This window comes from Manacus candei, unplaced genomic scaffold (genome assembly GCF_025592945.1).
Source record: "Manacus candei isolate 608988 ecotype Guabito, Panama unplaced genomic scaffold, ASM2559294v1 h1tg000028l, whole genome shotgun sequence".
NCBI lineage: Eukaryota > Metazoa > Chordata > Aves > Passeriformes > Pipridae > Manacus > Manacus candei.
This window is the reverse complement of record NW_026138076.1, coordinates 7021158-7034891: the sequence shown is the minus strand read 5'-3', so window position 1 is coordinate 7034891 and position 13734 is coordinate 7021158. Positions and strand designations below refer to the sequence as shown.

The 13734-nt window shown below is 39.9% G+C and overlaps 1 protein-coding gene across 4 annotated transcripts in view; it reads right to left on the bottom strand.

Annotated features, from left to right (window-relative positions):
• Positions 1–13734, bottom strand: part of LIMCH1 (LIM and calponin homology domains 1) — a 179461-nt gene that overhangs the window by 111128 nt on the left and 54599 nt on the right. For 3 of the 4 annotated variants that reach the window (XM_051789902.1, XM_051789901.1, XM_051789905.1), the window contains exon 2: positions 395–465. In XM_051789902.1, coding sequence (XP_051645862.1) covers positions 395–465 — 71 coding nt within the window. Of the gene's footprint in view, positions 1–394; positions 466–13734 lie in introns of those variants that run through there. The other variant, XM_051789904.1, reaches the window with a different exon arrangement.

Sequence of the window (13734 nt, the reverse complement as noted above, 5' to 3'; positions counted from 1 at the left end):
AAAAGCAGCTGTGTATTGATGGCATTCAGATGGCTAACTCCTGACAGCATTCAGACTTGGAGTTGGTCCAAAACACCTCACTGTAGCAGAGACATCTGCAGGCAGGTGTGGAACATCATTTGCCAATCTGTGGTTACAATCTTTTAATAAAAGGAAACCAAAAAGCAAACAGAATTTTTTCTTTACATAACTCAGCTAAGGAGCTGGGGTGGAATGAGGGAAGCACTTCGCAAAACCTGTATTCTTTAAGCCACATTTCAGTCTTCACCATAACAACAGCTTTGGCATTGATATGATAGTGCAGTGTGCACAATGTTAAAACTCTCAAAAGTAAACCAACAATTGGACATAGTCATGATTATATTCAAGGCTCAAAACTGTAAGGGTTACTTACTCACACAGAAGAATGCCATTTTCTAATCCGGAACGAAAATCTTTCTCACCAAAACTTCTGCCTGTCACTTGCTGCAAAAGAGTAGGGGGAAACAAAAGTGTGACATCTATTAGAAAGTGAGCTTTACAAGAACAATTCATAATATTCAGTTAAAGCACCTGCCGCATAAGGAACATCTGAGCTTTACAAGCCTTGTCAAGGACTAAGTCATGCCCATTTCTCCTTCCCATTTCATCAAGTTATTTAACATATAGAACAAAGTATTCGCTGTGGCCAGTGCAATCACAGATTATAACAGAACTGTTTTCCAGAAGTAAAAACCAAAAATGGCAAACCAAAAACTACAACGCAGTTTTCAGAATATTTTAAAAATTTTATTTCATAGTGCTTCGAATTTTAAAACTACTGTATTTAGACAAACTATGTATTTTTATGACTTTTTTTTTTTTGCACCACATTAAAAATTTTGTACCAGGATTGAACTTTAGTCCTTAACCTATCATCTTTATAGAATAAGCAAAGGCAATTGGAAGCACTGGTATGACCCTTCAGACACATGCCTCAATACTCCTGGTCATATTAAACGATAATACACATCAGCAGGTCAACTGTGAGTGTGAATACAACCTCAGTAGAAGCTAAGGTTTAGGCACCTTCTCACAGTCCCGTCATGGACGCTTAGACCAGGAGGTACATTCTGCATCACAGGCTCTTATGCCACTCTGTGTGCTCAGGGATGGACCATCTTGAAACCTTTTAGGAACCCCAATCTTGCCTGAGGTGCCAGATGCTACAAGCATGACTGAACCCCCATTTATGACTCACTACCATGTTGACAATGGCTTGCCATTCATCCTCATATCATTCTCAACAGATGACGTGTTCAGTTAAAAGAACACTTTTTATTACCACCACGAAGGATATAAAAATAGTTGCTATGTTTAGAGAGCACTGAAAAGAAACAATACAAAGCAAAAAAAGTTTTTAATTGTCCTCCAGGAGGTCTTCTCTTTCCCCCGCCAAAACATTTACCGGATACTTATAGAGTTCTCATGGCTTGCGTCCAATCTTTCAGTAAGACGCTTGTTCTGGGCGTTGCTTCCGCCATAGAGAATAGTGACTTGGGGACATATCTGTCCTTACGTCCCTGTTTTCTCCTTGCTGTTACATTCAGATATAAGACCCTTCCCTTCCCAGTTTCCTGTCATAAAGACAGCAATTTATAAAAACTGACAAGTTTGGCACTTTCCCACGGGATTAGCAAATGCAACAGCTTCAGAAATGTTGGTTACAGCTACGCAGTGTTAGAGAGAGAACAACACTTTTTTTTAATTGAAATGCAAATGCAAAGCCTAAAACCTAATACTCCACTAAATTATAAACATATAGTTTCGTTCAATGTAAAGGAACTTCTCCAGCAACCTGGCATGACGGTGCACAAACTTGAAATCCCCATACCCTGAAAAGTGTATCATAAGCGCATCAGCTGACAGTCATGTCTTGTGCAAACACATGAATTAGAACAAGGTACTGTGTTGCCTTCATACCTCTGAAGAAACCACATGTAACTTGCCAATAGTAAATGATCTCTAATAATTTAAACTATATCTAATCATAGTAAATCATCTCTAATCTTGATCTGCTGAGACAGATGGAAATTATGACAATAAAACCATTAGTATTTGGGATGGATGACAGGCAGAGTATATAAAAACTGACTTTTGTTTCATCCATAAAAAAAAGGAGTACAGAAAAAAAAGTACAGAAAGGAGTAGGAAGAGCTAGTTTGTAAGAGCTTGACTCTAAGTGGCTTTTTCATCTATGCAGAAAAAAAATTTAAAGAAAAAATACAGTCATCTTATTTCACTGCTCAACACCAAATGTTCCAGCTATGGAAATCAGTCTTCTTAGGCATTTTTTGAAGACCCTCATTTAGCAGGAAGCAGTACTGAAACTGTTACCACAATTCAGGTAAGAATCTACCTGCCAAAAGCTGTCACCTGAGTATTGCTGTCATTACTGATGATGCAGGAAGGGTTCATACATAACTTCTGGCTGCACAAATAAAAGCATGACATGCAGATGCACAGCTGGCACATGAATTCATCCAGCAATAGGTAAAACAGACACTGACAGGAGGTGAGGAAAGACAGGAAGGTCCAGGAACAGTGCATGTCTGTTTGAAAAGGAACTGGAAGTAAATGAGGCATGGAAAGGTTTATGCCTGTTCTAGATGATCCAGCTGCAGAGGGAAAACATTAATCAGCTACAAGTCTCCTGATATAGCCAATTAAAATGTAAAAACAGTTCAATAGAGAAAGGTTAGAAACTAAAAATAAGCATGAAGATGACATTATAAATGACAAAGATAAACTCAAAATGGGGTTCAGAGGAGCAAGAAACTGGATCCACCTTTTCCAGAGGAAACAAGAGCTCAGTTTCTTGGCATATGCACACACACTGACCTCCCTCTCTGCAGGGGCAACTTTGGGCCATACTCTCATGAACAACTACTGCAGGCCCACAGGCCATCCTGCTGCACATTGCTGAGATAACCTCTGCTTAGCACACCGAGAGCAGGCAGAGAGAGCATTTAAAGGGACTGCAAGCAAAAGGATTGGCACTCTCACATTTGCAAACACAAGAGTCCCACATAGAAAGGTGCATACTTTGCCCAAACCCCTGTAAAAAGGAAAGCAGTACGTTAGCCACTGTGCCACAAAACTGCTGCACACATCACAGGACCACACTCATGTTACTAATCTAAGCAGTCATCTGTTCCTACTAGCTTATCTTCCATCTCTGGAAAAAAAAGCCTCCAGTTGGCTGGATGAAACTCTGAAAATGCTGACACAAGGACTAGAGGGTAGCATTTACAGTGCTTCGACTGAGCTTTACTGGACAAAAGGAAATTGTCCATCTGCAAACAGGTACAGAAAACTGGAAAGTGGAGGAAGAGATCTTTAGCCCATCAGCTGTCATATTACAGAGAACTGGTGTTCAGAACTGAACCTGTACAAAACCAGTCATGAACAAATGCAAGGCAGTATGTATCCTGGACTGCTGCCTTCAGGAAAGGAAAAAAAAAAAAATAACACCAAACCCCAAGATATTAACTGAGAGAACATTGAGACCTGGCCTTTCTTGTAAGGCTGGGTTTCCAGACCACCACATCTTATATGCTTTGAAGACACAACTCATCTGCTACCTCGCACTGTCTCCACCTCTCTGGTACAGACCAGTGCACATCGGCAGTACAGTAGGATGCAGGATACATTGAAGAGCTCCCAATCCACTTTGTAATGACAGAACACTGTCATTCTCTGCAGTGCAGGGGTACCAAAGTTAGAACGAAGTACCTTAAAGGCAAAACAAGCTGTATCCTGCTAATGATTACTAGAAAAGCCTCCCACGTCTTCAATAAGTTCTATAAAACTGAGAAGAAAAAAAATGCATTGTCATGTCATACTGTAAATTAAGAATAGACAACAGACGTGAAACAGTATAATTTATAATTGCGTGCTTCATTAATGTGAGGAGGAGTTGTTTTTATTTATCATCCAGATGCTATTTTCTTCTCTGTAAAAAGCTGCAATTGTTGCAACCAGGGCAATTATTTGAGTGTCAGATGCATTTCTCAGTTTCCCTGCCACTTAACAACAGAAAATGAACCTAAAATGAGTAATAGAAGTTTTTCATGGCAACAACTTTAATACGTATTTGCACACAGTAAGGCTTCTTATATACGGTATTATTGCTGATTAACTCCTTTGTTCTTTGCAGTTACACATGCCACTAAATTTATGCCATCAAGGATGGCTGTCATCCAGCCTCTAACCAGTGCCATATTACACAACTTTATTTTCACAAAGCTTCGGTTTACATTGTTTTCCTTGCATTTTATATTGCTGGTGGTGCTTCCTGAGATGGAGCTTGCAAAGCCTCTCCTGTCAAAACAGCTTAGGGGCATGAAAAAGAAAAGGTGACAAATTACCGAGCAGATGCTGGCCTCAGGTGAAATTTATCTCGGCCAACAAGATATAAGTAGTTGAATAAACACTAGGTCATCAGGGACAACACAGTGAAAATAGCTTCATTTTCTACGTGCACATCTGAAAATGGCATGTTATGCAGAGAAAAAAAACAGAGACACAGCAAAGAGAGGTCTTTGTTCCTCATTATGCCTTTTGGAGAGCTTGTGAAGCATGACAGCAAAGAGAGAAAGATTTTCAAAAAGTTTCGTAGGCTGGCTATTTCTTTGTATCTGGGCATGCTGCTTTTCTATTTTGCACAACCATTATTTCCCTCTACATAATTTTTTACTTAAATTAAAAAAGCCAGCCCTGCTACTTAACTAGGGAGCTATAAAAGTAAGGCTTAAATTGTAATAATAACAGGTATGTAAATAGAAAGCATTGAACTGTATAAGCATCAGGGAACACAAATGACCAAAAGAAGCATGACAGCTTTTAGGACATCAGGATTTGGCTCCTCTAGAGTAATGAATTCCTACTTCCCCATTTCTGAGATACAATCTGAGCTAATAACATGAACATGCAAGTTAAATTCCATTTTTACATAACAGAGGCAAGAGATTTCTGTACTAAACAACCCTGACCAGTTAAAGTCAGCTTCATATTTGCAGCCCAGAATTGTACCACATTAGTGGGGTCAATGGGACTTGGAGATCCTTCACCAGCTTCTGGTTCAGCCATGTACTGATCACACAATGTCTCTGTCTGCAAAAGGGGACACATCATCCAGGTAGGAGTTCCCTCTCTCTTACAGAGGGATTCAAATTAGCTAAAATCACAGCAATACAAGCCAGTCCTTAACAGCTTTATTACACATATTAGGAACTGGACTTAGTACAGAGAAACTTGAAGATTGCATGAATGGAGCTATCCAGAAGCAACAAACAACACGTCTAAGCATACCTGTCTTCCAGGAAAGCTGAATGATGACAAGCACTCTGCACAAAGCCTTCCAAGACTTTATAGTACTGAGGTAATTCATTATTGAAATCAATAAAAGTGCAAACAAATATCTGTAGTGTGTAATTTTATTTTCAAGGACAAAACCAGTATGAGCTCCGAATGACTAATGTGGCCAGCAATGAATCATCTGAAATTCTGTGGTATGGAACTTGAAAAATTAAAGAATGTATGGGAGGATGTGGGGCAATTTCCCACTTGGGTAGCAAGATTAATCTGCAAAGAAAACACTTAACATTATTTATTTTTAGATCTTTCACTTCCTGGTCACTTAGGTTTAACTGCAATTTGCAAACTACCTGTGCTGAAGTTCCTTTTGTTCTTTTCCTCTGACTATTCACCCTCATATTATTCTTTAATGAGACAGAGAGCTGACTTGCTCTTTTTACTCTTCATAGAAACTCCACTTTTTCTAGCAGCAATAGAATAAAATAGGGACAGCATATTCTCCCCCTTTTGCTTTCAATTCCTTTCTGCCACACTGCCTGTTGGGTTAGCTGACAGTTTGGTGTCCACATATAGCATGGGAAAAACATACTCACTGATACAAACATACTCCCAACCCCTTTGGTGGGCCCAATTCTAAGTCCTCACTAAAGGAATAATATATTTACTAATGGATGCTAGTCAGTGCCTTTTCTTTTCCAAGAAGGGAGCAACAACTAAAATAACCACAACAGCTGGGGCTTTTTGTGATCCTTTGCATAGATTAGTGAGAGCATGATCCTATAAATGGACACCTGTATTTAATGTGTAGACTAAAAGAAGAGATTTAGTTAGTACTCTATTTAGGAAATACAACATAGGAAATTTTGGAAGAATAGTAAAACAAATGCACCACTGGACACAGGTTTCCACTCCAGGCCTCCACCATCCCTGTTCTCCTACTAAACAAGAATTTACAAAGAGAAAAGCAAGAGAGTTCCACTTATGCTCAAGACCACAAGCCAACTCTGAACTGCTACAGAGCAACACTACTCCATTGACTTAGGCCTTGAGTTTAGCAGGTCTTTGGTAAAGAGATCAACCCTGGAGCAGCTGCACTGCAGCTGCACTGCTGAAGGGCCAAGACATGATAGAAGACAACTGCAAGCAAACGAGGCTTATTGCTGCTGATAAGGCACATGCATCATTGTGCTTCTCCATTTTCCAGTTAACTGACCACCACAATCAGCAGCTATTCACAGAATCACAGTATATTCTGAGTTGGAAGGGACATACAAGGATCGTCATGTCCAACTCTTCTGTGAATGGCCCATAAGGGAATCAAACCCACAACCTTGCTGTTATTAGCACCACACTTTAAACAACTGAGCTAATCTGAGAGTTTTACCCTACCTAAGGCTTTAAACCTAAGTCTGGAAATGTTTTTTCCTTACTAATCCTGCCCATCACCAGAGCTTTCCACAGTAAAATTCTGCACTGCTAACAGTGGTATTACACATGCAGGCTTGCCATACGTTGTTTGGATTTATGATCTTGCCGAGCCGTGCACATTTCTGCCAGGACATCTGGTAGTATAATCCCGTTTGGCTGGCAAGCTGCTAAAGAGTGTTAAAATTTCATGATAGAGTAAAATCAGCCTCCTTTTTCATCTGCCTTCCCTAATGCTGTTTGTATACATTCCCAGGTGCATTGCCAGACATTGCCGCCTTCCCCTTGGGGTGGGTGCGGCACAAAACATTTCATTCAAGGTTGAACATTTTCTGGAGAAAGAGACCAAAGAGCAGCAAGAGAACTTAAAAGCGACTTCTGTCAGACTTCTCTTGGCTGCAGCACAAGCTGTAAGCTTCACCTAGCAGGAGGTCATATGTTACATCCAATTTGTATATGACAGTCAGTAGATTTGCACTGCACCATTGTTTTATGGGTAACCAAGTTCTTACCTGTATTTCAAGCAGTATTATCAAAATTAAGAACCAGATGATAGACATGATAGATCACCCTAGGATAACTAGTTTCAATCAGTTGTTCAATTTAGGGTTCTTTTTATTGCTAAAAAAACCCAAAAGAAACAAAAAAATCCACCCAAACTAACTTATTTCTATACTGTGGGATCCATCATCTCTTTCTTGCTATTAATGGGAATTAAAATGGGGGCAGGGTGTAGGTTTTTGCCATAGAATTATCAGTAAAGTGTTCATCCTCCTTCTTGACTGTGGAGAAGGAGGATGAAGCATTATTTCAGGAAAATAACTTGTATTTGATAGATAATGATACACTCTTTAGCTCCATACTCTTTTCTGTAAAAACAAGACCCCATGCAGACGGTCAGAGGAGCAGAGATCAGGATTAGTATGTATGATCTGAGTCCAACAAGTACAACAGATCAGAAGACAAGAATGCACCTTCTCAGTTCAAGGCCCTCATTTAATCTAGTCCTGGCTGTCTGGAGAGTCTGGCCTCTCTACATTGTCTGGACAAAGTTCCCTGTTCAGTTACCGCTTTTACTACTACATAACCTATCCCACTTCAGGGTGAAGCAGTACATAATGGCAGTTCCTGCATCTTTGAAGGGAAGAGGAAAAGATGACTAGTAATTACTAGCTATCATGAACACCCTTTCCCAAGGTCTTATTTCCTTACCCAACCAGGCTAACAAGCAGTCTGCTCCCTGAAAAATGAAAGGCTGATAAAAGTTATTATGAATTTTCCAAACTCTTTTTGAGTGATTCCCTGGGGCTTGCCATGGACAGACAAACATTTGCACTGCTTTCTATTGTGCCTCTTCAGTAACATACAGAAAGAAAAGTGTATTCAGGGAACTAGTCTCAAAAGCAGATACTGTTGATTTAGCCCTTATTTTTAGCCTAACATGATCCTTCTTGAAGCTGGAATCAGTACTGATGGAAGGAGATAACTCAAGCAGCTCTGGCTACTGAACTCAGAGTAGCTGTCATGCCAATATATATCTGCCTCACATTTTATCACCAAGCCAAAGATTTTTTTAGCTAAAGCCAGGAGAATTTTTTTCCTTTGTCTCAAGTTGACTACACTAGCAACTGTCCAGCAGAACAGGAAACCGAGTTTCTAGCCATCTCTAAAAGAGCAAAGGATCAAAACAGACATCGTTTTATCCTTTAACTCCTTTTCCTAGTTGCAGTATTCCCCAGTCTTGAAAAACTGCTCCTCCAAAATATATGCTATGTTGCATCATCTATATGTTGAAACTGAAGCATCTGCTAAAACAACCCTCTATTTTCTCTCCTCCAGCTTTAGAAAGTTTAGACAGCCCTGAATCAGAACTGTTTAAAGCTCTGACAACTAATTACAGCTGCAGAGGCAGGGCAGAACACAATGTAGGCAGCAGACTCTTCGTTGAACTCAACATCGTCTCACCCTCAAAGCAATGAAGAGATCAACAGCTCTGTAGGAGGTGATGGGATCACTGCAGTATCTAGAGTTGTTAATCCCCATTACACTGCTTTAACCTATTTTGCATTAATCACTGCATTTATATTTTACAAGACTACTGTGCTACTTCTTGGACAAGCAAGTTTTTGACACCAGTGTGTTGCTTTTTGGCAGGAACATTCATCTTGGCAATCAGCTTTAGAACTGCACACATTTAAAGCTTCACAGAGACAGGAATACAAACATACAAGATGCTCCAATTTAGAGAGGCACAACACTAGAAGCACTTCAGCCTGTCACTAACCTCTGTCAGAGAGACTACCAAAGCTCAGTACAATTACTGAACTCTTCCAATGAAAAATGTCTGCTAGGAGACATCAGCTTTCCTTTTTGAAGAAATCAGGTGTTCACTTGAGCAAATCATTACTAAATTTAACCAGCCATTTAAAGATGACACTTCATGTCTTCAGGTCTCAGTGAAGGCTCTGAAATGCCAATGATGAGCATCAGTAGGCACCAGTCTACCTTGAAGCCTTTAAATTTAATGTCGTCAAGTTTTATCAAGGCAAGTTCATATGGAAAGTGTCCCATTTACAGTCTGTGCAATTTAAATATATATATATACACATATCTCTCTCTCTCTAAAAAAAAAAATAGCTCAGCAAGGCATTTTAAGACCTGATTTTCCAGACAATAAGCCTGGAAGCCCAGAGCAAGCAAAGCAGGGAACAGTCCATGGGGAAGAGAGATATGTCATACAGAAACTGCTGAAAAGCATAATTCTATGTGCTGTCAATATAGCTCTGAAAAATTATGCTCCTTTCAAATAAAATGGAGAGAGATAAAACAGAACCCTTTTGAGAGCTTCTTGGATGTTCTTTCTGAACTCTGGATCATCACCTGGCACATTCTTCAGCAGGAACAGAGCCATGTGCCACAGGTTTGCAGCCACTTGCCAACAAACCATAGAATTACTAACACTTCTAAACAGGAAAAAATGTGCATTTCAAAAATTACAGATTGAAGAAAAACGATCCACCTTCCTGCAGAAAGAGAGCTAACCTCGATTCAGTCATAAACTCTTGAGACCTTCATTAATAACTCTTTGGAAGCAGATCTACTTTGTTCCTGCCTCTATAGAGACAGAGTTAAGGAAAAGCATTCACACTGCAAATGCTTTTCCAGCTAAGCCAGTTTTTAAATTACATTTGGCCACCAACCTTGGGTGGAGCTAGACTTATAGTGCTGTCAGGGAGCAGCAAGGGCCATCTGCTCTTGAAGGGCAGTCAAGCCAGGAGAAGAAGGTGGCCCCACATAGTCTGCATCCTCACCGATGGGACACAATCACACAGGGCAGCAACTGATAGATAAAACCTGGTACTGATAACACAGTCCATCCATGGCATCAGAGCTGGCAAAGCGATGAACTGTGTCTAGGGTCTGTCCAAGGAGTCCAGTCAGGAGCTAAAAAAGACAGGGTCAGAGACAGGACTTGGAAACAAGGCTACAACATGGTTCTGGAGACCATCCAGGAGACAAGGTACCTACAGCGTTATGCTGCATGGCAACAGAAGTGGCTCCAGTAGCCCTGGCTCTGAAGCCAGGATAAACATGACAAATGGAAAAAATTCCTTTGTTCTTTCCTCGCATCTTGCATGAGAACTGGAGAGAATAACACATTCTTATGGGTTTGTCTGGGGTAGAGTTAATTTGCTTTGCAGTAGCTGGTACGGTGCTGTGTTGTGGATTTGTGCTGAGAAGTGTTGATAATACAGGTATTTTTTAGTTACTGCTGAGCAGTACTCACACAGAGTCAAGGCCTTTTCTGCTTCTCACACCACCCCATCAGCAAGTAGCTTGCAGGTGCACAAGAACTTAAGAGCAGACACAGCCCTGATAGGTGACCCCAACTGACCCAAGGGCTATCCCATACCATATAGGGTCATGCTCAGCAATAGTAGAACCAGCAGGAAGGTTGGTGGAGGAGCTGCTGCTGCAGTACTGCCTGGGCATTGTTTGGTTGTTCGTGAGAAATTGCTTTCTATTGCAACTCTTTGTCTTTTTTGCGTTTTATTTATCTCTCTCTGTTATTTTCCTTTTCATTACAATGTATTATTATTCCATTTCAATTATTAAACTATTCTTATCTCAGCCCATGAGTTCTCATTTTTGCTTTTCCAGTTCTCTTCCCCCAGTCTTCCTGGAGAGGGGGAGTGAGTGAGCAGCTGTGTTGTGCTTAGCTGCTAGCTGGTATTAAAACACAACACAGCCACAAAGAGAATGCTGTCATAAGGGAAGAAACAAAAACCAGAAAGTAAACAGGAATGTGTGGTGAAACAGAACAACTATTTCTTTCTAAATTATGATGACATTACAAGCAGATAGAAAGCCCACTGCAGCCTCTACTGGAGTAAACTGGTCTTCTGTTCTCCCCCACTCTACTCCATGACTCCTTTGTTCCAGATCCTGAAGGATGGGCAATAGCCCTGCAGAAGGAAATAATGGCTGCCATTAATGCTCCAGACAAGAGAAACACTGCAGAATAGCTAGAATCAACTGATGTCTTAGAGCAAGTGAACATGAAATGTTGGTAGATTTGACTGGCTATAAATAGAAAAGGAAGTACTTCTCTAAGATTTCAAAACACAGCCGACTCTTGAAAAGACACTTAAAGAGCCGTCATCAGCTTAAACAGAACTAAGAACCTCTATTTACTTCCTCTCCTCCTCCTCCTCCTCCTCCTAAAAATCACAATTTTCCCCAACTAAAGAATGTTTAGACCCATCTTTCAACAGATTGCTCCCATAGGAGCTAGGGATCTTGCAGTGCATAATGAGTACTAGATTATTGAAAGTCATTTTTCATTCATCCAATTTAGATGGAATAGGGTAGTTACACATACTAACCAACAAGAGTTTTCTGCTAAATGGAATTAATAAATCAGTATGGTTGTCCCTTGCAATGATAAACATGCCACTCAAAGATCCACAGCATCAAATCAAGAGCTATTTACAAGGTTGCCCCGAGACAAAACCCCACAATGTTACACAGGGTAAGTTGTTGCTCTTTTCTCCCCTGCTGCTGTTGATACAGGGAGCCTTTGTTTGGAGGACACAGAAAGCAGAGGGAGAAAGGGAGAAGGATTGATGATGCATACAACAATAATAAACACTGCTCTTTTCTATTACTAGAACACCTGCTGCCTCCATCAGTTCAGGCTCATCCATTATGCAGCACACCAGCTTCAACACCAGCTCCAGAAGCACCAGCTCTGAACACGACAGACCTGACCAAGAAGCAAGGCAGAGAATGAGCATCTCTCATTATCAAATCAATGAGTTGCATGGCATTCATTCTCTGCCCTGTTTATTGGTGGGTGAAACAAGAACTAGGAGCAACTAGATTAAGTATCTTGTTCAATCATAGTCAGAGGAATAAAAGAAATTTGCCCTCAACAAAATTTATCAATTTAGCCCTATAGAAATAAATTCCTGAAGAGAGAAGAAAACCTGACAATTACTTTAACTACTGTTACTTTTATTTTCACTCTTAATGGAAATCATGTAAGATCTAAAATGGATGGAAAGGAATGTAATTATTTCTCCATAATGCTTTAAGGGTGGAAAAGGAGACTATTAAAATATGCCTAACATTTCCAATCTAAACAATAAGAACTGCAAGTTTCAAAACACTTGCTACAGTTCTACAATTCCAAGAAATCTTTTGAGCTGGCCACTTCCCTGACACAATCAGACCTGTCCCAGTGACATTTTCACCCTTTCCAATCCAGAGTAATTCACTCATGTCACGAGGGCAACTCAAATGCTACATTAAACATGAAGCACTGGCAGGAATCAATGTTGAAAAGAATCTTTAAATATTATCGGAGTTGGATTGCAAAGCACCTTTAAGAATTAGTTGATTAATTCACAACTTTCAGCTGTCAAAATGAGAGGAAAAAGTATGCCTGACTGAAGTTCTTTATCAGCACATCAGTTTTGCATGTATCTCCTGACACTCATGTATACTGATCAGCGACCTTCTTCAAATCTGAAATTAAAAAAAATCCATGGATCTTGAAACTTGTCATTAATCATAGAACTATATAAAAAAGGGAAATAGTTTAAGTTACTTTCCTAAATTGTTTTCATATTTCACATATTATTCAGATAAAATTAAAGGCAAATAAATATCAAAAATTTCCCTGTTCCATTTAAAAAGCATATAGTACTGACAATGTTATGTGGCACTCATCAGTAATACTGAACATGCAGGCATGGAGGAGCACTGCTGTCACACAAACTGGAAAATGAACCAGAACTGTCAGAACAGGAATATCTGCCTAATCTACAAGCAAAATTATACACAAATAAACAAACAAACTCACCAAAAACAAACTAACAAAACTACACACACCCCAACTGAAAAAAATACACACTCCACACCACCACCCCCACTCAAAAAAAAAAAAGCAAACCAGGTCAACAATTTATTTAAATAATACAGATATTCTGTGCATCCACCAGAAGACTCCTTTGAGAGGGAATTAACTTATAGGATTTGTATTTCTCTCCCCTTGTTTTTTTAATGAGCAAGGTATCTGCATGACAGCAGGAGTTTTGTTGCTGAGTTCACATGCTCATACAGTTTTTCTATCCTGACAGTCTGCAAGTTCACCAAAGCCATATTAAAAGCTAAGATAACCCCTGTGATGTTTTAGAAGAGAAAGATCAGGAAGAACCCAAAGCTTCTTTCTCTGGCTAAAATTAAAAGTGTCTCTTGCAATCAGCTGACTCTATTAGGTGCAAATTCTAAACCTCTCATGCTAAATATTGCCCAGCTTAGGCTGGAAGCAACAGTCACCTATAGCAAGCTACCAGGAACAGCTGTCTGACAACAACCTGTCATCTAGAATTAAGGGGAAGTGTTTTAAGACTTCCCATGAGAGGGGAAAAAGAAAAGGAAAAACATAGAAAAGAAACTGACACAGGT